Source organism: Pan troglodytes, chromosome 1, assembly GCF_028858775.2.
Source record: "Pan troglodytes isolate AG18354 chromosome 1, NHGRI_mPanTro3-v2.0_pri, whole genome shotgun sequence".
In the NCBI taxonomy this organism is placed as follows: domain Eukaryota; kingdom Metazoa; phylum Chordata; class Mammalia; order Primates; family Hominidae; genus Pan; species Pan troglodytes.
Window position 1 is genome coordinate 43,077,672 of NC_072398.2, and position 26,882 is coordinate 43,104,553.

The following is a 26,882-nucleotide window of genomic DNA, read 5'->3' on the forward strand; positions in this document are numbered from 1 at the left end:
AGCCTCTTTTGCAACTTTCCCAAGTCTGTGCACGAGAGGGAGAGGAGGAAAACTCAGAGGGAAGTGGCGTGGCTTCAACAGACTTTCTTATGCCTGTCTTTGTCCCAGAGCCTTTTCCCTGGCCCTGCTGAGACCACTGCTCTAAGAAGAGACCACCAGACTGAGAGAGGACTCCCAGCTGTCCTCAGAGCGGAGGCCGAGTGCTGCACAGCCACAGCTGTAAGTGCCCCGGGAGCTTGTCTCAGTGCTTCTGTCTGCCCCCGCAGCCCTGGGAGTTATTTGGGTATTTGGGTGGAGGAGTGGAGGCAGGGAATGCAAGGATGAGATTTCCAATCTGGCAGCTGCAGAGTTTAAATCCAGCCCTAAGACCCCACCCTGGAGAAGCTCCCAGGGTGTGGCAGCAAGAAAAGACTTCCCTGCCTGTGCGAAGAGCTGAGGCCCAGCTCGGAGACCCACAAAGGCTATCAGTCCCAGGACGCAGCTGCTGGCCCAGTCAGGAGAGGATGGCGCTGCTGCCTCAAACCTGCAGGACCTGCCAGAAACTAGAGCCCTGCATGAGGGCAAAACCCTGCTGGCACCCAGAGTCCCCTTGTGACATTGACAGAGTGCCTTCTGGGATGGAATTGTGTTGGCCCAAGGGTCTCATCAGGGGAAGCTTGGCCCCTGGAGTAGGAAATTATCACTCCTGTTCTAAATCATAAATATTTCTCCTTGCCCAGTGCTGCAATGCCAGGGGAGCCAATGAATAGAGTCGGACGGATCTGGGTTCTATACCCAGTTCTTGACCGAGGTATCCATTGGGCTTCAGTGGCATTTTGTAAACTGCAAGTGCTCTATAATTGCTAGGTATTATGTATTAATACAAATAATTTCTTTGGGGTTACAGATCAATCTCCCACCACAAAGGTCCCACGGAGATAGTAACTTGTCTGTATCTTTAGACCTACACAGTGCTGGGGCTTAGTAAGCATGCACTGCCTGTGCCAGACAGATGAACAGATGGATGGATGAGTGGATGGATGGCTCTTCATGGAAACCTCTAGAATCCCAGCATTGGTCAGGCTCTTTAGTGGGATACAGAGAGGTGTGAGGCACAGCCCTGCCCTCCAGGCATGGACAGTCTACTCGAGGAGACAAGACCCTCAAATAACCTAAAGAACAAGAGCGCCAAGCCTCCTGAAACCAGGGCTGTAGGTACACTTCCCAGAGGGAGCAGGTCTAGACCTGCTAGGGTTGAGGTGGGTAAGGCGGAATTGTGAACATTACTGGGAGGCAACAAAGCCTTGTGCTCTCTACATAGCCTCTTTTCACAGACAAATTTTGCTTCCAAGATTGTAGGTCCCATTATTTTTTAGGGTGGATATATTTGTCCTTTTCCAAGGTATGGGATCGGGAGGGGAGGTGCTGAAAGTGGACAAGAGCCTGGTAAGATAGTATGATGGGGGCGGGAGACTCTGTCTGCTTCAGAATCCTCACCTGCCCCTGCTCACTCGTCTCCTGTCAGCAGAAGTGATACCCCACCCAATGCAGATGCGACAGAAGATTGTACCTGGTTTCAGGTTGGAGCCAGCGGGGTAAGGAGAGAAAGGAAGTGAGAAGTGAGAGGGAAGGGGGTTCCAGCGTTCTTGGAGGGCTGGTGCCAGGCACTGGGGCTTGGCAACAACTCAGTCCTTCTTACTCCACAGGGGCTGAGCTACGCTGTAGCTTTGGCAAATGGGCAGGACCAGGACTCCAGGCTTAGAAGTGCTGCCAGACGAGAAGGGGAAAGAGTTGGGGACCTCCAGTGGGGAGTGAGTCACCGCAAGTTCTGCTCTGTGTGGACCGGGGCTGGCTGAAGGCAGAGTCCTGCATTTCAATCCTGCTTTTCACTGTTACTTAACAGTAGAGGATGACTCAGCCTAGCCTCTAGGAGGATTCCTTGGTTTGAAGCATCTGAGTCAGCTGAGTGGGTGGAATGAGGCTTAGTGACAACACTACACTTTTTACAGATAAAGGATAAAATGGAAATATTATGAACAACTTATTCCTATACATTTCACAGCTGAGATGAAATAGAAAAATTCCTTAATGATACACATTACCAAAGTTATCTCAAAAAGAAATAGATAAGCTGTATAGTCCTACGCTTCTTTAAAAATTGAATTCATAGTTAAAAAGTTTCTAATAAAAAACTTCAATTCTAAAAAAAAAAAAAAGACGGCTACTGCCAAAGCCCAGCAGAGATGACATGGAAAGGGACTCCAACCACTGTATGAGATCTGCGTGTGCCTCCTAGGTGAGCCAGGCTGCATCACCCCACAAACCGTCCCCACTTCCCACGGACCTGGTCCCAGTCACTCTCTTGTTGCTCCTAGTGACGCTGGGCCCAAGGACTGGGCTCTTATAAAATAGCCTCAGCAAACTCCTGCCCTTCTAGGATAGGGTAGGGGAACCTGCAGTAGCAGCACACCCTGAGTGAGCATCCAGGGGGAAGGAACCAGGGAGGGGGTGGAATGTGGGAGCCCAAAGTTAAGGCCGAGGTAACTTACAAGGATCTTGAGCACTTTTTGTGTGGTCCTCAGGAGAAATACTCCTAGGAGCGGGAGGCAGCTCCATGGGGCAGGTCTGGCTCTACCTTTCATGGATGTGGAAGAGATGACTCAAGCACAGGGTGGTGCTTGGCATAAATGACCTTTGAAGTCCTTGCAGGAGTGTGCTGAAGCAGGCTCCACGCTGGTAGCTTGAAGTCAGCCATGGTGGAAGTGTTTACACCATAGGAAGTGGCAAGCATGACCAACCAGGGCCCTGGCCTCTAGACTCACCCCCTCTCCCAGCTGGTAAACAATTATCTGGATCCTTCCCAACTTGGGGACCAGTGCTGTGTTATAAGATCATGACACATGTCACCTGCAGAGGAAGCCACAGCCACGAGTGATGTCCATTTTACCCATGAGGGAACAGACGCCCCAAGGTTCAGTAACCCATCCAAGGCCACAAATGTGTGGAGCCAGGATGAGAATTCTGAGTCCCAAACTCATGATCACTCCATGGCACCAGACATCCTCACTCTCTTGCTCACAGAAGTAATTTGTCCTATCTGAAAATCACGCTCAAATTGCTTTGGGCTGCCATCCACACATCTTTTTAAAGAAATGTTAAGTGATTATTTGATATTCTTAAATTACAAAACAACTTAGGCTTGTGTAACAAATTTTAAAACAAAACATATATAACATAAAATGATAGCTCTTAGCCTCTAATCTACCTTTCCCATCCCTCTTATGAATCATTTAGTGTATATCTCCCCTTAGCTTTCTGTATCATACTATATAAAATGTTCAGTGATTTTCTTTTTTCTTGCTTAAAGCCATCACGTATAGCTTCCCACTTCATTATTTCATCTTTTTAAAACTGCCCTTGGCCAGGCGTGGTGGCTCACACCTGTAATGCCAACATTTTGAGAGGCCTAGGTGGGAGGATCACTTGAAGCCAGGAGTTTGATACCAACTGGGGCTACAAAGCATGATCCCTTCTCTACAAAAAATGAAAAATAAAAAATCTGCCGGGCACGGTGGCATACACCTGTAGTCCCAGCTACCTGGGAGGTTGAGGGGGGAGGATCACTTCAGCCCAGGAATTTGAGGTGGCAGGGAGCTATGATCATGCCACTGCACTCCAGCCTGGGCAAAAGAATGAGGCCCTGTCTCTAAATAGACAGATAAATAAATAAATAATAAAATAGCTAATTGTTCCAGAGTATTAATGGATCAGAATTGATGTAGAGAGTCTCATATTGATGGACAGTTAGATTACCCCAATGCTTTAGCAATCATCTGTACAAATATGTGTTTGAGCATATGCATGAGTATTTCTGTAGGACAGATTCCTAGAATGAGAACCTAGGCTGTGTGCATATTACATTTTGATATTGTCCAATTACCTTCCAAAAAGACTGTGCTAATTCATACTCTATCAACAATATACAAGAGTGTTTCCCTAACACACTTGCCAACCCTAAATATTGTTGTCAATCTTTTTAAAATTTTGCCACTCTACTGGGTGAAAATAAATGGTATTTTGAAATGTTAATTTCCTTGATAGTTAGTAAGGTTGAGTATCTTTTCAAAGCTTACTAATTCTTTATAAGATTTCAATTGGTAACTTGTTCACGTTCTTTGCCCATTTTTGATAGGTGTGTTGCCTTTTATTATCTGTATGAGTGCCTTACACATTGTGCATAGCGACCTACTGTTATATGTCTCACACACACCTTCTACCTTCCTCGTCCTGCCCCAGCTTTCCCTTCCTAAGCACGCCGCTGGCCTCCCTGCATCAAACCCTCACCCATCCAGCCCCTGAGCTTTCTAACAGGGGCACTATGGAGCAAGGCGTGTGAGTCTCATTCTAGTTTTACAGACAGTAGAACACACTAGTTAAGAGAGCTGGCTCTGGGGTTAGGCCTGGACTCCAATCCAAGCTTCAAACCCTGCTCTAACACGTGCAGGCTTTCTGTCTTTAAGGCTGAACTGCTTAACTGCTGTAAACATCCGTTTCTTCAATGGTAAAACAGATAATAATAGTATCAATCTCACAGGCTATCTTTGTGTGCAATAAAATAGCTAGCACTTCTTGAGTCCTTAATTTGTGCCAGTAAATGTATCACAATATGCTATGAATATTGTATTCTATGTGTTCAATGTATTATAATAATGTATAATTTGTTTACCCCTGACAATGCTATTGTGTATTTGTGTATTCACAAAGCCCTCAGCACAGTGCCCACCAAACAAATGTTAGCTTGTAACGTGAGACGTACTCCAGCCCTGCTGCATGGTCGTGTGACAGCGTGTGAAAGCATTGCCCTCTGCCTAGCATGCCGCGTCTCTGACCCTGTGGCCAGTCCTCACACATAGCTCCTGTTGGGCAGCTCCAGTTCTCTCCACCCCCACTGTATCTCTCTGCCACTTTGGCAGCCTTTCTCTGCCTCCTCCAACTCTCCTAGGGTTTTGTTGAAATTCACCAAATCTGAGCCCAATGCCCTAGATTCCTGTGCACACAGATTCCATGGGTTCAAACTCTGGTGATTAGGAGGCATGACACAGGAAAGCCTTCTCAGCATTTTTTGTTTGTTTATTTGTTTGTTTGAGACTGAGTCTTGCTCTGTCACCCAAGCTGGAGGGCAGTGGCATGATCTCGGCTCACTGCAACCTCTGCCTCCCGGGTTCAAGTGATTCTCCTGCCTCAGCCTCCTAAGTAGCTGGGATTACAGGTGTGCGCCAACAAGCCTGGCTCATTTTTTTGTATTTTTAATAGAGATGGGGTTTCACCATGTTGACCGGGCTGGTCTCGAACTCCTGACCTCATGATCCGCCCACCTTGGCCTCCCAAAGTGCTGGGATTACAGGCTTGAGACACGGCACCCAGCCTGCCTTCTCAGCCTTTGATTCAAACACTAGCTCTTCCATTTACTCCCTGTGCAGGCTTGGGTGAGTTGTGATTACTCAGCTTCTTGGAGCTTGGTTGTACTTGTCTCAGAGGGTAATAGTGAAGATGGCCTGCCCTCGGTAGAATACTTAGCACAGCCCACTGCAGGGGCTCAGCCAGTGCTGCCTCTTCTCCCGCTTCTTCCTGCCTGCCTTTGGTTCTGACTCTCTTTCTAAGGCATTGTGTTGCTTTTTAAAGCTAAGTTAGCACGTTGTATCAATGCCTTTAGGAAACAGCTTCCCTTTGCTCCTAGGCCCCTTCCAAAGTGATAACAAATACTTCAAGAGCCATGCTTTTTCAGGGGTTTCTGAACCATTTCTCTCTTGGCTGATTTCCCTCATGGACAGCAGCATCCATTACAAAATGCCAGCCCAGGTTCAAGCCTTGAATTGCCTTCTTCTACATGTTGGAATATAGGAAATGTTTGCTGAGTGAATGAATGAATGAATGAATGAGTCAGTGCCAGGATCTTTGGTCAGATATTTACAGCCTGTCTTAATCTTGCTTCCTTTCCAGCCTTTCCCCCCTTTACACCTTTCACCTCACCCTTCCCTGAAGCAAATCGCCCACTTTCCCCATTCATCTCTTCCCAAGGCTTTGGTTATTTCATTCCCTCCCCAACCACATGCTTCATTTCTTCAGGACCTAGTTCTGCTGAATTCTCAAGCACTTTCCCTGTGCCTCTCCTGCAGTGCTGTGTACTTTCTCTCTGGTGTCATCACTCAGCCCCTGTCCTTTCTTCCTTGGTGACTCCGTGTGGTGGGTTCCTATTTGCTCCATCTCTGTGCTGTTCCCAGTGTCTAGTGCAAGGCTTTGCATGCGGTAGGCATGTAGGCATTTGCTGCATGAACGTGTGAACCATCAAGAAGACCCATTGCTCACCATGCCAACCCAGCACTCCTGGGTTAGAGCAGAAGTTCCAGTGCCACCAACTCCAGGTCCTAGGACAAACAGCTCTGAGCAGAGCTTCAAATCGCCTTTGGTCTATGATATGGTTTGGCTGTGTCCCCACCCAAAATCTCATCTTGAATTGTAATCTGAATTGTAATTCCCATGTGTTGGGGAAGAGACCTTGTGGGAGGTGATTAGATCATGGGAGTGGTTCCCCCATGCTGTTCTTATAATAGTGAGTGAGTTCTCAGAAGATCTGATGGTTTTATAAGGGGCTTTTCCTCACTTTGCTCTACACTTCTCTCCCCTGCTGCCATGTAAAGAAGGGTGTGTTTACTTCCCCATCCACCCATGACTGTAAGTTTCCTGAGGCCTCCCCAGCCATGCGGAACCAATTAAACCTCTTTCCTTCATAAATTACCCAGTCTCAGGCAGTTCTTTATAGCATGAGAACAGATGAATACAGTCCATGACACGGTTCATGAAGGGGACACTAACAATCCTAAATCTCTGGGGGCTTTCCATTTTAACTTTGTGTCCCAAGCACAGCTCTCATGGCCAATGAGGTCCAGCTCCAGCAGATAAAGCATTTTTCACCAAGAAGGCATCTTGAGTCTTTGGGGCTCAGCTGGCTCATTCTCCAGTTGGAAAGCCAAGACTCAGAGAGGGGAAGTAACTGGCCTAAGGTCACAAAGTGAGAACCAGAACCAAGGCCTCAGGATGTCCTATTTACAGCTTTTTCCAAGTAGCGGGGGAAATACAAGCTGACCAACTTTTGACACCTCATCTGAGCAGAGTCAAGTCAAGGTTTACTCAGCATGCTTAGTGCATCCAAAGACAAAAGAACCAGGAATTGGGGATAGTGCATATGCGTATGTGCATATATGGGTGAAACAAAGGGCCAGTTAAGCATGTATCCTACAACAGTTTTGCTTTACCTTGTTAAACACACACACACACACACACACACACACACTATACATTTACATTTCTCTTATAGGAACAAGACATATTTATTGTAAAAAAAAAAAAGAATGTATTAAAAAGCATAGAGAAAAAATAATGTAATTTCCTACCAACCAGAATTAATAACTTACATTTTTTAATTGACAGATAAAAATTGTACACACTTACCATGTACAACATGTTGTTTTGAAATATGCATACATTGTGGAATGGCTAAATTGCGGTAATTAACATCTGCATTACCTCACATGCTTATTTTTTAGTAGTGAGAACACTTAATATAAACTGTATTAGGAATTTTCAAGAATACAATACATTGTTGTTAACTGTAGTCACCATGCTGTATAATATATCTCTTGAATTTACTCCGAGCTAACTGAAATTTTTTATCCCCTGACTAACATCTCCCCAACTGCCCACCCAGCCCAGCCCCTGGTAACTACCATTCTACTCTCTACTTCTACGAGTTCAATTTTTTTAGATTCCACATATAAGTGAGATCATATGGTATTTGCCTCTTTGCCTGGGTTATTTCACTTAACATAAGGTCCTCCAGGTTTACCCATGTTGTCATAAATTGTAAGTTTTTTTTTTAAAGCTGAACAGTATCCGTTGTGTACATGTACCGCATTTTCTTTACCCATTCATCCATTGATGGACACTTAGGTTGATTCCATATCTTGGCTACTGTGAACAAAGCTGCAGTGAACATGGGAGTGTAGACATCTCTTCAACATACTGATTTCATTTCCTTTGTCTACATATCCTGTAGTGGAATTGCCGTAATTTTTAATATATTTCCTTCCAGGCGTTTTTCTATACAAGTGGGAACTCATTTAAGTGTTGGGTGGTATTGTGTGTACAGTTTACCATCTTCTGTTGTCTTTTTTAAAATTATTATTATACTTTAAGTTCTAGGGTACATGTACACAACATGCAGGTTTATTACATATGTACACATGCACCATGTTGGTGTGCTGCACCCATTAACTCATCATCTACATTAGGTATATCTCCTAATGCTATCCCTCCCCCCTGCCCCCACCCCGTGACAGGCCCCGGTGTGTGATGTTCCCCTTCCTGTGTCCAAGTGTTCTCACTGTTCAATTACGACCTATGAGTGAGAACATGCGGTGTTTGGTTTTTTGTCCTTGCAATAGTTTGCTGAGAATGTACCATCTTCTGTTTTCTATTTAGATCCTAAGGGATCCTAGGATCCTATTTAGATCCTAGGGCATGAGCATTTTCCCATATTATTGTAATATTCTCAAAAACTCCATTTAATGACTGCTTAATAATTCATTGTGTGCTATGATTTAACCACTGCTTTAGTGTTGGATGTTTATAAACAGTACAGTGAAGAACATTCTTGGACAAGAGTCTTTACCCACATTTCGGATAATTTCTTTAGGACAAATTCCTAGAAGTGGAGGGCAGGAACATTTTTAAGGCTCTCAACACTTGCTGCCAATAGCTTTCCAGAAACATGTATGAATTACACCCCCGCCAGCTGCATTAGAGAGGAGCCTTTTGATTCTGCAGTTGCAGCAAGACCTCGGGCTGGGGGAGGGGCACTCTTCCATCCAAAGCCTCTGGGCAGTCGTGACAATGGACCCCTTGTCCTGCCCACCCCCATCTCTTCTTCCTGCACGCCCCTCCATCCCTGGCTCCAGGCTGGGCTGTCTGCGAAGCCTCTGTTTAATCCTGTCCTGCCTTCTTGGCACTCCAGGCTGCCTCCAAGAGCAGGGTTGGTAGAGCTGAGGGATGAGAGATTTGCCCGTCCTGGAGAGTCACCACCCTTCCAGCTTTGGGGAGGCCCCCAGGGAAAGTGAGGGAGAAGATATATGAAGATTGCTGAATTACGTGCCTCTTTCGGAGAACCCCACCCAGTCCCGGGCCCAGGGCAGTAACTTGCCCATTGGAAAGGGGAAAGCAGAGGCCACACTCAGTGACAATGGCCACAAGGAACACTGGCCAGCATGTGGATGACCTCTGTTTCCTTACAGGCTCTGAAGCCCCTCCATGAATCCCCGGAAGAAGGTGGACCTGAAACTCATTATCGTCGGAGCCATTGGGTAAGCCAAGCTCAGCTCTGGGAGTTGGGAAGCAGCCCCTCACCCAAGGACAGTGAGACCTCCTGATGTGTTCCCATCTCCCATAGGTCCCTTTCTGATTCAGGGTGGCACCAGCAAGTGTATCCCATCCCCAAAAAAGAAGCTTAGTTGGGAGAAAGAAGCTGCATGTAAACAGATGGTTTCTAGTCCTAGATCTGCAGTGACTCTGCAGTAACCAGCTGTGTGAATTAGGCAAGCCATTTAGCATCTATCTGTCCTCCCATGTCCTACACACACAGAAAAAACCTGACCACCACTGTGAGATATTCCACCGTCTCCAGACTACTCTGCTCACTTTGATTGGCTTCTACTTCTAGAAACCATTTCCTACTCCCTTGCTATTCAAAGTGTGGTCCATGGACCACAGAAATTTGAAATTCAGAATCTCAGGGAGAGACAGTGGCAAGAGGGGCCTGGGAAGATTCTGAGAATGGTAGGGAAGCATGTGCATGTGTGTTTGCATGTGTGTGTTCACATGTGTCTGGAATTTTCCTCAGTGTGGGAAAGACCTCCCTCCTTCACCAATATGTGCACAAGACGTTTTACGAGGAATACCAGACCACACTGGGGGCCAGCATCCTCTCCAAGATTATCATATTGGGTGACACAACTTTGAAGCTACAGGTGAGCAGCCCTCCTTTTCCCTCTTCAACATACATACACTGAAAATCCCCCCCATGCCCGGACAGCCACTCGTGTAGCAATGTGCACCAGAGCTAGAATGGTCTAGAGCAGAGATGGGCAAACTTCAGCTCATGGGCCAAATCTGGTCCACCTCCTATTTTTGTAAATAAGACTTCACTGGGGCACAGCCATAACCATTGGTTAGCTTATCAAGTTATGCACTACAATGGCAGAGTTGAGTAATAATTGGCATATAGAGACAGAATGACCTGCAAAGCCTTAAATATTTACTATCTGTTATTTATAGAAAAAAAATGCTGATGCCTGATCTAGAAGGAAGGACATTAATCCAGGAGTTGAGAGACCCCATGCCTAGTCTCAGGTTCTCTGGAAAACCTGGCAGGTGATCTTAGGCAAGACATTCCCGAGGTCCAAGTTTCCATATCTGTCAGATGGGAATAACAATTGCCACCTTGATGACCCAGAGGAAAAATGAGAGCTCAGATGTGAAATTACTGTCAGGATGTTAAATGTTACCACAAAGGTGCTGGAGTGTATGTGGGTGGGAGGGTCAACGTGCCGCGGTGTGAAAGAACCATATGCACCTGTACTAGGGCCTGCTGCTCCCTACCCAGCAAAAGAAGCCTTGGCATGATGTAATCCAGCTGGGCCTCCTTCCAGCCATTCATCACAGCCCCATGGGGCAACTGCTTTCCCCTCCAGATCTGGGACACGGGCGGTCAGGAGCGGTTCCGCTCCATGGTGTCCACGTTCTACAAGGGCTCTGATGGCTGCATTCTAGCTTTTGATGTCACCGACCTGGAGTCTTTTGAAGCCCTGGATATCTGGCGGGGTGATGTCCTGGCCAAGATTGTCCCCATGGAGCAGTCCTACCCCATGGTGTTGTTGGGGAACAAGATCGATCTGGCAGACCGGAAGGTACTGTTCGTTCATTTATTCATTCAACAAACATTATATGAGCACCTACTATGTGCCAGGCACAGTGTTAGGTCCCACACATACAGAGCTGAATCAGGCATAGTCCTTACTTCAGGAATTTCACAGTCTAGTAGTAGATACAGACATTTTAAAAGATAATTATAAAATAAAATGATAATTATGATACAATATGGTAAATGAAATAATAGAGATATACCTTGGGCATTAAGGAACCACAATAGAGAGGCATCTACCCAAGCCTAGAATATAGGGCAGGTTTGCTGGAAGAGCTGGGTTCTGGGCTGAATAAACAGCATGATATAAGCTGAGAACTAAAGGTAATTTTGTCCAGAGACAGGGAAAGGAGGAGTTAAGGCATCAGATGTAGGCAGGAGGGAGGTCACAGTGGAATTTGAATTAATCTGTGGCACAGCATTTCGGCCTGGGGTCAAGTTGGAGGTCTGCAGTTATAAATTCTTGGATATACAAGTTTTCTGGGGAAGTAATAATTTTTGTATTAGCTTAAGCATATTCCGGACCATCGGGTTAACCACTTGACAGCTGGTCTGCTCCATGACTACAGTGACCCCACTTGTGTAGGTGTTTACCATTACAGGGCATTGAGAAGACAGCACTTTTAATCCTTGCCTACTAATGAGGAAAGAATACGGTAGACTGAATTTGTAAAAGATGCTCTTGGGCCAAAAGTCCAGATGCCACCAAAAAGAGCTGTTTAAACCAAGTTTCTCTTTTTAGTGTGATGGGGAACTGGATCATCACGTCTGAATTGCATTTTCACAATGGTTCAAATAGAGAAAAGCAATGGAAATGAGGCATCATTTGGCATGATAAAGTGTGTTTATGGAAGGAGAAAGGGAGAGAGGGATGGTGCTTCCAACTGAGCTACCATCTACAGAAGAGAGCCTCTGGTTCATAAAGAAACATTTTTGATTTGGACATGCCGGGTTTGAGGAGCTTGTACAGCTAGTTGGAAATGGCCAGCAGGCTTTGGAATGCGTAAGAATGAAATTTCAAAGGATAAGTCTGTGCTGGAAATAGAGATCTAGGAGTCATCGGTTCTGTGGTCACTTCAGGTTGTAAACTCCATGTCAATTCTCTAATTACAAATATCCAGCCTCAGATAATAAGCAAAGTCCTAAGTTCATTCAAAGGCAAGGTGTCTCCATTTTTTCCCCCACTGGGACCAGCTGTGGGTGAGAACCTTGTGATCTAAGAGAGGGAATAGGTCCTTAGAATCTCACTGCCAACCTTGAGGTCCACACTTCCTCCTCTTATCTGGGATAGTAATTCTGGTTTCAGACCCTGTCAGGAGTGAAGCAGGAAGAGGGAGAAGAGGTCAGGAGAGCAGAGCAATTCTAATTTGGCTTGTACTATCATAAGACAGTCTTGGCCGGGCACAGTGGCTCACGCCTGTAATCCCAGCACTTTGGGAGGCAGAGGCGGGCAAATCATGAGGTCTGGAGTTCGAGACTAGACTGGCCAATATGGTGAAACCCTATCTCTACTAAAAATACGTGGTGGTGGGCATCTGTAATCCCAGCTACTCAGGAGGATGAGGCAGGAGAATTGCTTGAACCTGGGAGACGGAAGTTGCAGTGAGCCGCGATCGCACCACTGCACTCCAGCCTGGGCAACAATGCAAGACTTCATCTCAAAAAAAAAAAAAAAGAAAGAAAGAAAGAAAGAAAAAGACAGTCTTGCACTCTCTGGCCTGAGAGGTGTTGCAAGCTCTTTCTTCTGTGGGTCACTCCTGTGGGTCCTTCGGAAGCCTCCACTGGGAACATTTCGCTGTACCTCCCATGACAAGGGTCTTGCATTCTCCTCCTAAACCCCTGGCTTTCAGCATCCCCACCCCATGGGGGTCACCTTTTCGTCCAAGCAGTCTTTAAGTGGGATTTAGCCAGCCCCAGACTGTTGCTCTCTCTCTCTCTCTGTTGAATCCACATGTCCTTCACAAGGCACACTCATGCATTCTGGCTCCACTGGGGGACAAGGGTAGCTGGTGCCCAGTGCAGCCTCTTCTCTCTCTGCCCCATTGACTGTTGCCTCAGATACCTCAGGTGTGTGTCAGACACTAGTCCACCATGTCCACCAAACTCCAGGGGTTGTACATTAACGACTCTCCTCAATACCATCTTTTAGCTAGAGATGAGTCCTTAACTGTTCCTCCTCTTGGGAGAGGCAAGGGTAGTTGTACCCACAACACAACTCTCTCCAAGGAAATCCCTCCTAATCCTCATTTTCAAGCCCTTTATATCCATGCTGTGGGATTTAGAGTCATCCAAGAGAGTCTTGATCATGAGCCTTTGGGAATATGTATCCAGGGTGGACTGTCTCCACCTGCTTTATATCTGACATCTGTCCAGTTGTTGTGCCTCTGCCAAAACTTTCATTTTAACTTCTGTCTTGTTTCATGTCTGTAGGGTGTGGGGAGGGAAGCTGGGGGAGTTCAAGACCAAGAGTCAGTGAAATAAGTGGTGCCATCTTCTGTTGAGAGGGAGGAAACCAATACGAGGCTTAAGAACCATGAGGAAGCTTTGCCAGTTACTCTTGGGAGAAGTGGGAGGAGGAGCTACTTGGGGACAAGGACAAGTTCTGATGGGTGACACCAAGGACTCCACTGAAGGAGGAGACCGTGAGTTTGAGGTGGGGTCTCCGTAGGGTACCAGCCAGGAGCAAGGAACTTGGACTAGGGCTTTTCCAACCAAGAGAAGATGAAGGACAGAGCTGTGAGGGCACCGAGAAACCATGAAGGAAAGAAGAGGGACCAGGGAAGGCAGAAGGGCCAGGGCTGGGGTGGCGGAGGCTGGGGAGCAGGGCAGCAGGAGGAAGGGCCTGAGGGGGTTGAGGGAAAGGAGATCGGGGCACAGGAGACCAGGTTTCTTATTTTACAGAGGCCCTGAGAGGAAGAGGCTGACATGGAGAGATTGAGGGCAGCAAAGGATTTCTGAGGCTACCATGAGAGGTGGCGGCTGCGTATTGAGGGGTTAGGAGGCCTCACCAGATGGCAAGTGTTTAGTGAATGGGCACCTGGCAAGGTGAGGAGGGCGGGTGGTGACTCGCGGGAGTAGAGGGGGTCCAATCCAAGCCCCAGGGTGGGTGATCTTTGGTGTCCAGAGAGAGGAAGAACAAAGGTTTGAAAGAGGCAATGAGGCACCAGGCAAGCCAGCCCCCTCTCTGGGATCTGTGGTGAGTAAAGTCTGCAAATAGCCCCAGTGGGGAAGGCAAGAGGGGGCGCTGGGGAAGCGTGACTCTAGGAAAAGCCAGGGTTCAGCCAGACAGGGAGGTCCCTGGAGACGATGGAGGAGGGGTGAGGAGAGGATGGAGGAGGGGTGAGGAGAGGATGGAGGAGAGGATGGAGGAGAGGGGAGCCTGTCTCTCAACAAGGTAGGCCCAGGGAAGGGGTTTGTAGGGAGGTGGAATAGGATAGGGGAGGGGAGGAGGCACTGAGCGACAGTGAAATCAGGACAGGACGTGGAGAGGATGAGGTGGGTGGGAGAGAGCAGAAGGGCTTTAATTCTGAGACCTGGGATTATAAAGCCCCAAGAGGGGAGGCTGGGAAGTGCCGGCCCTCAAATGTCCTTACTCTGCACAGACCTAGCAAGGGCTCTGCCTGCCCCTGGCCGGGTGTGGACATGGAGAAGGGGAGCCAAGAGGTACGTTCTTGTGAGGCGCCTTCTCCTCGGAGCCCGTCCCGCAGATGTGGACTCACAGCCGCCCACCTGGTCCATGTGCCTCCGCGGCCTGGACCGGTTCCCTCCTCTGCGGGGCGGAGACCAGAACGCAGACTTCCTGAGACTGAGTAATAATAGGAAGGATGTGATTTCCATAATGGAAATAATGGAACAAGGAAATGATCCTCCTTATTATTATCTCCAAGGGACAGCTGGGAAAATACAGCAGCTTCTCCTACCTAATAAGAAGAAAATGAGTATTTAAAAATGTACTTCAGCTTGGTCCAGTGGCTCACGCCTGTAATCCCAACACCTTGGGAGACCAAAGTCGGGGGATAGCTTGAGCCCAGGAGTTCGAGACCATCCTGGGCAACATGTCAAGACCCCATCTCTACAAAAAAAAAAATTTTTTTTAATTAGCCAGGTGTGGTGGCACACCTGTAGTCTGAACTACTCGGAAGGCTGAGCTGGGAGGATTGCTTGAACACGGGAGGGAGAGGCTGCAGTGAGCCAAGATCACACCACTGTGCTCCAGCCTGGGCGACAGAGCAAGACACTGAAAAAAAAAAAAAAAACCCACACACATACATACATCATATATACACACATATACATACATATATATACACACATATTTATAATATATATTGCTAGTTTAGGAAGGTGAGAAAGTTCTGAAGATGAATAGCAAGGAATGTACAACGTGAATACAATATGAGTGTACCGAATGCCTGTGAACTGTAGGCTTAAAAATGGTTACAATGAGCCAGGTACATTTTATCTGTAATCCTAGCACTATGGGAGGCTGAGGTGGGAGAATCACTTGAGGTCAGGAGTTCAAGACCAACCTGGGCAGCATAGTGAGACCCCCATCTCTCCAAAAACAAAACAAAACAAAAAAAAATTTTTTTAAGTGTTTAATTTAAAAATGGTAAATTTTATTAGGTATATTTACCACAGTAAAAACAGGCATATATAGCCAGAATAATTTTAAAGAAATTACTGATTTAGTTTAAAAAAAATCCCTGCTCCTTCTACAGAAGGTAATATTGAAAAAAATAGTTTATTAGAAAGAATAGCTTTGCTGGCATCTATGCTACAAGGAATTTATTCACTGGGGCATGAATTATTTGCTCTGTGCTCAGGTGGGTAATTTCTGATTTGCCAGTGATTCCGTAGACTTAAGATCATGTTTTCTAAAAATATCCTTTGTTATTCTTAGTGATGGTTTAATGGTTTAGTAATTAACGTTAGTAATACTAATTTTAGCACTTGTATAGTTGATTATTTTAAAAGCACATGAGATGGAAAAGCATCATAAATAAAATGATGCCAACTGGACTAATTTTGTCAAATGTTTGGCCTCCAATGAACAAGCAAAATTGTAACCAGAAAAGTGAAATGTCAATAGTATATTGTTGACCAAAAGCAACATTAATGCAAGTAACACTTTCAGAATTATCATACTTCCCATGTCCCCAACTATCACACCCTGAGCTTATTTTCAGAGTCAGAGCCTAAGTTATAAATAATTTTCATTTTATAAATAAAAGATGAGACAATTTTAAAAATCATGAAACTGTCTCTGGGATTGGAAGAGAAAAGTGAAAAATACTGTCTGGGTAGCTTTCTTCCCAGGCCAGCTTTCTGAGGTTAGGGTGGGGAGGAGGGGGAGATATAAAAAGAATGTTAATTTGCAACATAATCACAATGATATTTCGGAGTCTGTATGCAATCATTCCAAACCAAACAGAGAGCAGGGAAAAATGAGATTAAAAAGTCTGTCATAACCGGGCACTTGGGTAGATCTGGTCATGGTAAGTCAGAGGAAAGGGTCAGCTGAGATCAGCTGGGACTTTTTATCCCAGTAAGACAGACATTCCCAGGACCTGCAGGAGCCACAGAGACAATTAAACAGGGGCAGTGTTTGATCTGCCTCGGCCTGCACTGTGTTCTGGGAGAGGGGTGGAATGGTCCTTTCTCCATGAGAAAGACCTTGGCTCCCCTAAATAAATTGAAATAATGATTATAAAGTACCAGGCTCAGCAAATGCTCAGTATGTGGTCATTTCCCCTTCCCCAAATAATTAGACATCAAACTCAGGGGTACCAATTGTCTTTGGAAGTAACCCAGAGGGCTTCCAGAGCATTTCCAAGCCAACATCACAAATTGAACGCCGTTTGCACTTGGGTGGAGATGTAGTCATTCAGCCTGTGCCTAGTGGCTCATGTGTGCCAGACCAGGAGCTGAGCTCCTGACCCTGAACTCCTGGAGGGAGACAGAAAAGGAGAGCCATGGTTCTTATGCAGTGCCCTGTAGAGGGCAGCTCAGATGCCAGGGGGAGCACTGAGCTGGGGCTACATCCAAGCTCTGCCTTCTCTCAGCTATGTGATCTGGGGCAAGTTGCTGAACCTCTCTGAACCTCAGTGTTTTTGTCTATAAAGTGGAACTGATAATGCCCATCTCACAGGGTCATGGAGAGGATGAGATGAGTTCATATATGATAAAGTGACTAACACAGTGACTGGCCCATAGTAGGAGCTTATTAATTGTTCCTAGGACCCTGCCCTGGGGAAGCAAGGTCAGCTGAGACCCGAGTCTCTGCCCAGCAACAGGCCTCCTGAGTGTGAGCCTGCTTAGCTGGGCTGGGGAAGAAAGTCCTCCCTTCCTGCCATTCCTGGCTGGTGTCTCTCATGTGCAGCTCTCTTTGAAGGGACTGACAAAAGAGGCAATGTTGGCAGAAGCTCTTAGTTTAGGCCTTAGGAAGGCAACAAAGTGCAGTGGGCTGTAATTCCGCCAGGCCTGTGTTCAAATCCTGCTCAGCCTCACATACTCTGGGCAAGTGTTTTTTCTCCAGGCCTCCGTTTTTTCATCTGTGAAATGGAGCTAACAGTTCCCACCTCCTACATTTATATGTAAAGTTAGAGACACTTGGGAGGTTCTCAATAAATGGGAGTGGTGGTGGGCCTGGTGGGCCTGGTGGGGATGGTGGGCCTGGTGGGCCTGGTGGGCCTGGTGGGGATGGTGGGCCTGGTGGGGATGGTGGGCCTGGTGGGGATGGTGGGGATGGTGGGCCTGGTGGGGATGGTGGGCCTGGTGGGGATGGTGGGGATGGTGGGCCTGGTGGGGATGGTGGGCCTGGTGGGGATGGTGGGGATGGTGGGCCTGGTGGGGATGGTGGGGATGGTGGGGATGGTGGGCCTGGTGGGGATGGTGGGCCTGGTGGGCCTGGTGGGGATGGTGGGCCTGGTGGGGATGGTGGGCCTGGTGGGCCTGGTGGGGATGGTGGGGATGTGATGGTGGCAATGGTGGTGATGGCGATGATGATAATACAGACACCACGCCTATTTCTTTCCCTCATTCAGGTACCCCAGGAAGTAGCTCAAGGCTGGTGTAGAGAGAAAGATATTCCTTACTTTGAAGTCAGTGCCAAGAATGACATCAATGTGGTGCAAGCGTTTGAGATGCTGGCCAGTCGGGCTCTGTCGAGGGTGAGTGGCTGTGGCGGCAGGACCTGCTGAGACCGCCCCTGGATTGGGGAGGGTCTCGGGAGCTTCCAGAGAAGAACATCTTGGGTATGGGCAGGGATGTGGGTGGGACAGGATTGCTCATCGTCTCAGTTAATTAGTTATGGAATGGGTTCAACAGCACTCCAGCTCTGGAACCACAGAATGCCAGAGGTAGAAAGCTACCTTAGAGCATGCAGTCAGTGGTCTGTCAATCCAGCTAACTAACCAAATCCCTCGTGGAGTATCTAAAAACTCCAGTCCTGTACCTGAGCCCTGGAGATCCTAACGAGGAAGGGTTTGAGAAGTGATGGTCTAGTCCAATCTTCATTGGTGGGAGGTGCCAGGCATTCACCCAAGTGAAATATCAAACCTGCACGAGTTGCTGACATCTCCCAATCAAAAAGATGAATAGACGTAGACCCCTAGGTACGAAGGTTCGGCAAGAATGTGTTGAGTGTGTGGCAGGCGCTGTACAGGCCTCGGGACCCTCTGTCTCAAGAGGCAGGCAGATAGGCCCCTAAGTGATTGCAATACAGTGTGGTCTGGTGGGGCAGGACTTAGGGGTAGGGCCTAGAGGAGGGGCTCACAGACAGCCCATGCTGCAGGGAAGGAGAGGGGGCGGGGAGGAGGCAGGGAGGAGGGAGAGGGAAGAAGGGAGTGGGAGAAGGGAGCAGTTTAGGTTGATGGCCAGGTTTCCAGCTTTGCAAATGAAGGGACAATGGATTAGTGATTCCATGAGCCAAGCAAGACAGCGAAAAAAGGAGAAAGCAGGGGCTTCATGACAGAAAGGGGCAATGACATTCATGTAAGCACATTGCGTTCAAGCTTCCTTGAGACACCAGGTAGAAAAGTCTGAATTCTGCAAGGAGGTGGGGAAGACCATGGAAGGCTGCCTGGAAGCAGTGGCGTGGTTTTAACGTCAGTCTGATGTGGAGTTTGGAAGCCCTGGGATTGGCATGGGGAGGGGTTCAGCTTGTGTCATCATTCTGCCACATCTCATCAACATGGGCCTTTTAGGAGAGGGGAAAGGATCATCGCAGCAATGGTTCTGAATTGAGGAAATGGGCAAATGAGGGTGGGGGACTGGAAGCTTCCCTTATGTGGAAGCATCCGCCGCCCTCATGGGATGCCCTCTGCAGCTGCTCTGGAAAGAAGTGCTCCAGGCCCCAGCGAGGGGTTGTCCCAGAGAGAAAGAGGCAGCAGCTACCTCTAGCGGCTGCTCAGGGAGAAGAGCCCAGCTAGGCATCCTCAGGCCTCACAGCCCTGATCTTAGGGTTCCCCCGACCCTCACTGGCTCTTCTTCTGCTTCTCCTCCAGCCCTCACTGTCTCGGGAAAGGGAAAGCAGAGAGGTATCCATCTCTTAGTGCTTGGTCAAGAAGTGTGGCTTTATTACATGGGCGGTGTAGTTGGCTCCTGAAGCACAGGCGTGCCTGCTCTTGCTGTCCTCCTGGAGTGCTGAGGAATGCTGCTTGACCTTGGTGGTGATATTGATCAATAATCCTCCACAAGCACAGTGCAGCGACTGCCAAATGCTTAGTCACCAGGAAGTGTCCATCAGCCCACAGCCCGTGTCTGTGCATGCTTAGCACCCGTCCTATCTGGGGAAGGAGTATCCTTTATTCTTCAAATGGTGTCCTTCCTACTATATTGTGGTTAAATCAGGTCCTTCTGACTGTGTCGCTGTTACGACGTGGTGCTGTTAGCAGACAGTGGCTTGTCTGCTTGCATTTTTTTTTATAACACCCTTTCTTGGCAAAAGAATAAATGGGTAGCAATCCATGTCGGTCCCCCATGTTTATGGGGCATGTGCACTGATCAGAAGTCTGGAAGTCACAGGTGTGGTACCTGCGGTCAGACTGGCCTGGATTTGAATCCTGCCCTGGTTCTCTCAAGTGGACCCCTTGGCAAGACATATGACTATTCTGAGCTTCCATTTCCTCTCTATAAAATGAAAATAATTTGAGTCCATAAATATCCATTGAGTTGTCAGGCTAGAGCTGGAGATACAGCCCTCAGAGCACTTGAGGTCAGTAGAGTGAGACATCCATAAGTGACTGTCCCAGAGTGACATGAGTGCTGTGGGGGGTGTAATTAAGGTGACAAGGTGACCCCCAGACAGCTGGTAGTGAGGATGAGTGAGGATGCCTGCTGGGAGAAGTGACATGTCAGAAGGTTTGGAAGGCAATTCACAGTTTGCAGGTGGAGATGGTAGGCCATGGTGGGTGTAAGCCGGAGGGGAAGAAGGGCAGAGAGAAGGCCAAGGCCAGAGACCCAGGCATGAGTTCCTGGGGCTTATAGGAGACACCTACTGTAGGTCATGTTGGCAAGAAGAAACCTGGTGTGGAGGAATGTCAGAGCACGGGGACATAGTTAGTGATGAAGCCAGCAAGGCCACCAAGGCCTCGTGAACCCCGACTAGGAGTGCAGATGCCATACCACAGGCCCATGCCTTCCAGATGGTGCTGCTAGGCTGCCCGAGGTACTCAGGAGCTCACCCAGGACCTTGAAACCCAACAGGGCACAACTTTCTGCAGTGTCTTTGTTACTTAGAAATTTGCAGGAGAAACATGTTCACATAAAAACAAACACACTTAACTAGGGCATAGAATGTAAAATTCACATCAATTCTTAAGATGAAACAGAAGTTTACAAATACAGATTTTGAGGTCAAAGAAAAGTTTTCAGAGGCATTTCCCATAAGGAACTTGCCTTCCTTCCCAGGGAGATTGTGGGCTCATTTGCTCCAGCCCAGCGTGTTTTGAGAGGAGAATGTGGGAGGTGCTTCTATAATAAGGAGTGAGCCCCCAGCTGGGGTGGAAAGAGCTGGGCCTCTGAAGTCGAACGATCTGGCTTTATACTCGGCTCTACCTCTCATTGTGTGTCCCTGAGCAAGTCATGAAGCCTCTCTAAGCCACCACTTCCCTAACTTTAAAGTACAGATAATAATATCTTCCCCATGAGGTTATTGTGAGGGTTAAATAAAATGCTATTGTAGTGCAGAGAGGGCATTACATGCTGTTTTAAAATGGAGCTGCATCATAGGGTTTTCAGCAAGGGAGCTTCGTGCTGCCGAGAGGATGAGCGCCATGGGTGATGATGAAGAGGCTACTGCAATAGTCCAGGTGTGAGAGGATAGAGCTGGCAAGGTGAGGGTGAATTAAAGAGACTTTGGAGGTAGAAACATCAGGAGCTGATGATGATCAAATGCAGGGAGAAAGGAACAGGAGCAGTTTAGGCTGATGACCAGGTTTCTAGCTTGGCAAATGAAGGGACAATGGATTAGTGATTCCATGAGCCAAGCAAGACAGGGAACAAAGGAGAAAGCAGGAGCTTCATGAGAGAAAGGGATAATGACGTCCATGTGAGCACATTGCATTCAAGGTTCCTCGAGACACCAGGTGGAAACGTCTGAGTTCTGCAAGTGAGCCTTGTAGTAAAGAGAGCAATATGTGAGGCACCTGCTGAGAGCAGAGTAGGTGTTCAGTTAACATACTGAAAGAGACCGGAGTAGGTGTTAACATTGTGAAAGAAACCAGAGTAGGTGTCCAGCTAACATTCTGAAAGAAACCAGAGTAGGTGTTCAGTTAACATTGTGAAGGAAATCACAGTAGGTTTTCAGTTAACATTGTGAAAGAAATCAGAGTAGGTGTTCAGTTAACATTCTGAAAGAGACCACAGTAGGTGTTCAGTTAACATTGTGAAAGAAACCAGAGTAGGTGTTCAGTTAACATTGTGAAAGAAATCACAGTAGGTGTTCAGTTAACATTGTGAAAGAAATCACAGTAGGTGTTCAGTTAACATTGTGAAAGAAATCAGAGTAGGTGTTCAGTTAATTATCTGAAAGAGACCAGAGTAGGTGTTCAGTTAACATTCTGAAAGAGAACAGAGTAGGTGTTCAGTTAACATTCTGAAAGGAAAGGTAGATTACTTTAGTAACCAATTTAGCCACATTCAAGGATTAGGTATTTAGTTGTTCCAAAATATGACGAAGGATGCCCTAATAATTAAAGAAGAGATATCCACCAGCTTTGGAAGATATGGGGTGGTGAGGTTTTGCTCCAGAAAGTTAGCAATGCTGGCTGGGCATGGTGGCTCACACCTGTAATCCCAGCATTTTGGGATTACATCCGGCAAGGCAGATGGATTGTTTGAGCCCATGAGTTCAAGACCAGCCTGGGTGAAACCCCATCTCTACTAAAAATATAAAAAACTAGGTGGGCATGGTGGCACATGCCTGTAGTCCCAGCTACTTGGGAGGCTAAGGTGGGAGGATCACCTGAGCCCAGGAAGTCAGGCCATGGTGAGCCATGATTGTGCCACTGCACTCCAGCCTGGGCCACAGGAGTGAGACCCTGTCAAAGAAAGGAAGAAAGGGGAAGGGGAAGCGGAGGAGGTGAAGAGGAAGGGGAAGAGGAAGGGGAAGGGGGAGGGGAAGGGGAAGCGGAGGAGGTGAAGAGGAAGGGGAAGGGGGAGGGGAAGGGGAAGCGGAGGAGGTGAAGAGGAAGCGGAAGAGGAAGGGGAAGGGGGAGGGGAAGGGGAGGAAGGGGGAGGGGAAGGGGAGGAAGGGGGAGGGGAAGGGGAGGAAGGGGGAGGGGAAGGGGAGGAAGGGGGAGGGGGAGGAAAAATTAGCAATACCATCCCTGCTGGGGCTTTTCAGGCCCAGCTCCAGTAGCATGAGATATTTCCTAGAGGCCCAGTTCTTTTGGGGTTAATTGGAAAAAGACAGAATCACCACATCCAGTGGAGGGAAGTGGGCTGGCTGGCAGCTGCTCAGTGAATCACAGCAGCTTTACATGGTCCTCAGGATGCAGGACTTAAGGCAAGGCCACCGAGGTGGCCAGACTGGGGGAACAGAGACAGACTCCCACAGTCACACCCCCACTGAAGTGCTGCAAGCATTGGAATAGCATTGTATTACTTGTACAGTTAGATTCACAAGTTGTCAAGAGGCCTGGGGCCTGGAGAACAGAACGATATAGAAACCTAATTATGGCCTGGAGGTTTTGCAGGAAATCTGAGGAACAAGATGCTGCCATTGTCACGTGAAAATGATGTCATTAACGGAAAGAACTCAGCGGTGATTTGCACCCAGGGAGGGTGCAGATGTCATTAGGGCAACACTGGCATGAAAACCTCAGGCTTTGCCCATGCAACAAATGAGGACATTTCTCACACCTACCCCAGATGGTGCTCACTCTGCTAGTCCCAAGATCCTACCAGGGTGGGGGTGAGAGATGGGGGATCCCCAAGAAACCAACTCCGTGACGAAGGGCTGGACCCAGGTTCAGCACCACGAGCTCTGTGCCATCGGGGTACATTACTGCTCAGTCTGGGGGTGGCAGTGAGTGATGGGGTGTCAGAGGATCTTCTTATGTATTTGGGGGGACCACCATCATCAAGGTGCAGGAGGCAAGGCTGGACACCACCTCCTGAGGTCTAGGGTCATGAGCATTAAGGATTTGGTGGATATTCACCAGCTGGGTGTCTGGCCTGAGCCTGGGAACTGCCGGGGAGATAAAATCAGAGACAAGGAGGCAGCACCCCTGTCCCTGGAAGTTGCCCCCTGAGAAGGACACTTGAGATGGACTGCCAGGGACAATTTTGCGTGATACACAGGATGCTCTGCCCCTGCTCAGGTCCATGCCAATGTAGCACAAACCCCTTCCACATAGAGTGAATGCTCATCACTCACCCCGAGGCCCACAGTACTGGCTGTGGGAGGAACATGAACGCGATTGAGCTCTGTGACTAGCAGAGGCCATAGCAGCATGAAGAGATGGGATCCCTTGAAGAAGAAAGTCTTCAGCCTGAGGAACCCTCTGCTTAAAGAAGGGCCCCTCCTCCATACCACCCCAACCCCTGAACTGGGGAGGGGGGGCAGGCTCTTGGTGAGAAGTGGAGCCAGCTGGGAAGGCAGAAGCTTGGCAGACTGAGAAGGGGCTTCCTCTGGACCCTTGTTGGGACAAGAGAGACTGGAGAAGCAAAAGGGCCCGGGAGAAACATTGAGTCCATTTTAGGGAGGGCTGCCTGAACGTGGCCAGGACAGAGGACCGACTGGGCTTTTCTAGGCATGAGTAGGGGAGGCTGAGAGGTGGACAGGATGAAAAGGAGGTTGGGGGTATTGGGATATTTGCAGGAAGAGGTCTCCAGGAGAAATGAGGAGTGGCCGTCACCTCTCTGCCTAAGCCCAAATGACACCTCAGCTGTCCCCTCTGGAGAATGGAAAGTTATAGGACATGGCTGGAGGTCGGGAGACTTGGGCCGCTAATTCAGACACTGACCTGCTCTGGGCTCCTGGGAAGAGGCTGGAGGGGAGACACAGGGAAGAAGGAGGGTGGGGAACACCAGTGTCTTCCCTGTCTGGGCCTCAGTTTCCCAGAAGTATAATGGGGAGGAAACAAGAGCCCAGGCTCTGAGGCCCACTAAGAAATGAAGGGCGGGCGGTGCACTCTGTATCTCAGGACATGAATGCTGACCTCTCTTTCCTTCCCCAGTACCAGAGCATCTTAGAAAATCACCTCACAGAATCCATCAAGCTCTCGCCAGACCAGTCAAGGAGCAGATGCTGCTGACCTCCAGACGCCTGCTCTGGAAGCCCAGAAACAGAGCCTGCCCCGAGCCTGGTCACCCCAGGCTTGAGAACAGGTGACCATCCCCCTCCAGCCCCACTGCCTGCCCAAGCACAGCGCAGGGGGCCTAAGCTCTGCGGCAGCGCCCTTGACCCTGGTGCTGGGCCCAGAGTCAGAGGGCAGCCCCTGGCTCAGGCTGAGTATAGTGAGAGCGTCTGGATGAAGCCCGGAATGTCAGAGCCAAACCCTGGTCCTGAAGAAGTCACAGTTTCCGCAGTGGCTCCAGCTTTCCCCACCCATCCACCCCTCAAACACTCCCGCTCCAGAACACACATCTCCGCAGACCGGCCACTGACTGGAGTCTGGTTACATCCTCCTGTGGACAGACCTTCCTCACCCGCTCCCACCTCACACCCCTCAGCCACAAGCAAAGCTTTGGACAATGGCACAGCTCAGCCTCCTTCAACGAGCAGACTAAGGAGTAAAGGTCTGGACCCCACGTGCTGGGCCCACCTCAGCTCCTGGCAGAAGCTGTCGTGCCTGAGACCCCCTCTGCTCCCTCCAGGGTAGAAGACTGAGGGAGCACAGGAGAAGCCACAAGGGACCATGGCTCATTCCTCCTTGCTGGGTGCTCAGGCAACTCACATAAATCTCTGAGTCTCAATTTGTTTATCTGTCCTGTGGGGGTGAGATGTGCCTTGCCTGTATCACAGTGTGGTTTTGAGGACCAGAAGCTGTGCTTAAATCCAGTAGCTGTTGTCAATATGCATTTATTTACTTCTTTGACAAGTTTATTTTTGCGTATCTACTATGTACGATGCATTGAAGTCCAGTGACAAACAAAACATAGGGACTCTGCCCTCCTGGAGCCGATATCTGGTGAGGGAGAGACGCAGACTCTAGACAGATATTTCCAAATAGCAGGTAAGTGCTATAAACAAAGGGAAACAGGGTAATGGGATAGAGTGACAGGGGCTGGGATGAGTTGCTATTTTAGATGAAGTGGTCCAGGAGGGCTTCCCTGAGGAGGTGGCATTTGGTCTGAGGGCTAGAGAATGAGAAAGCAGCTGTCACCTGAGAGCTGGAGAAAGAACATTCCAGGGAGAGGGAGCATCAAGACCCAAAGCCCTGAGGCAAAAACAAGCTTGCCATTTTCCAGGAACAGTGAAAGGACATCCATTGACCTAATACTCAAAGCTGCTGTCCCAAAGACAAAGCAAAGGGGACCCAGCTCCCTTGGGTGGCTCCTAGATGCTCTGCTGCCTGACCACCAGAGGGCAGCAGTGCTCCTTCTCTTCCAGGCTGAGCAGAAAGTGGATGCTCATGAACGTTTTAGGAGCTGGGGTTTTGTCCTTCAGATGCTCAAAGCTTGTTCATGGGCTTGGAGGCATGTTTAGCCCTTTGGGATTTGTAAGGCAGAGAATTCCAATTTCTTAAGCCTAGTAAGAAATGAGCAAAAACTTCAATATATATGACTCAGGCAAGAAATCAGCATCTGTGGCAAATACTAGAATGAGATGCAAGAAAGCTCACTGCAAGGAGTCTCCATCCCTGCAGATTCCAAGGCTGGAATCTTTTTCTTCTGGCTCCAGACAGCACAGACAGGGCCTAGCCTGGAGAGGGTGGACAAGATGTCCTCTCAGGGTCTTCAATGGCCAAGCCCATGCCCACTGCAGAATCTTTCTGTCTACCCGTAAGTATCCTTTCCTGAGTTCCAGGCAGAGCTGGGGATGTTAGCCTATGACTGTCATCTGACTTGGAAGGTACACCTAGTGGTCGGGGGGAGGTCAGCAGGGGAGTTTGGGAGCCACTTCTCCCCCCACGTGGCTCTGGAGTGTGAACTGGCTCATTCTGGACACCAGCATGGAGCCAGCACGGGAACAGGGGGGCAGCCTAGAGCACAAGCTCTATCTGTGTCCTTCAGAGCTCCTGGGAAACATGATGCGCCCTCATGGGAATGGCATTTTGCATATCACACAGGCTGTCCTGGGAGTCAGGCAGACTGGATTGTCACGTGCGGTGTGCATGCAGCAGCTTGTGCACTGCAGTGGACCTGTGGACCATTTCTAAAGGTGCACAACAAATAATAAATGTGTCCTTCTTTGTTTTTA

The 26,882-nt window shown here is 48.4% G+C and overlaps 1 protein-coding gene across 1 annotated transcript; it reads left to right on the plus strand.

Annotated features, from left to right (window-relative positions):
• On the plus strand, positions 1-26,882 carry RAB7B (RAB7B, member RAS oncogene family). The gene is made up of 6 exons (XM_016937348.3): positions 1-219; positions 9,327-9,395; positions 9,932-10,058; positions 10,782-10,997; positions 18,058-18,183; positions 24,697-26,882. The coding sequence occupies exons 2-6, from the start codon at positions 9,343-9,345 to the stop codon at positions 24,772-24,774; spliced, it is 600 nt and encodes a 199-aa protein (XP_016792837.1). The 5' UTR covers positions 1-219; positions 9,327-9,342; the 3' UTR covers positions 24,775-26,882.

What these genes read in the sequence shown, in the direction of transcription:
- RAB7B (XM_016937348.3), top strand. Translation starts at nt 9,343, where the DNA reads ATGAATCCCCGGAAGAAGGTGGACCTGAAACTCATTATCGTCGGAGCC. An exon ending in ACACAACTTTGAAGCTACAG is followed by an intron (nt 10,059 to 10,781) that starts GTGAGCAGCCCT and finishes TTTCCCCTCCAG; the next exon opens with ATCTGGGACACGGGCGGTCA. An exon ending in TCGATCTGGCAGACCGGAAG is followed by an intron (nt 10,998 to 18,057) that starts GTACTGTTCGTT and finishes TCCCTCATTCAG; the next exon opens with GTACCCCAGGAAGTAGCTCA.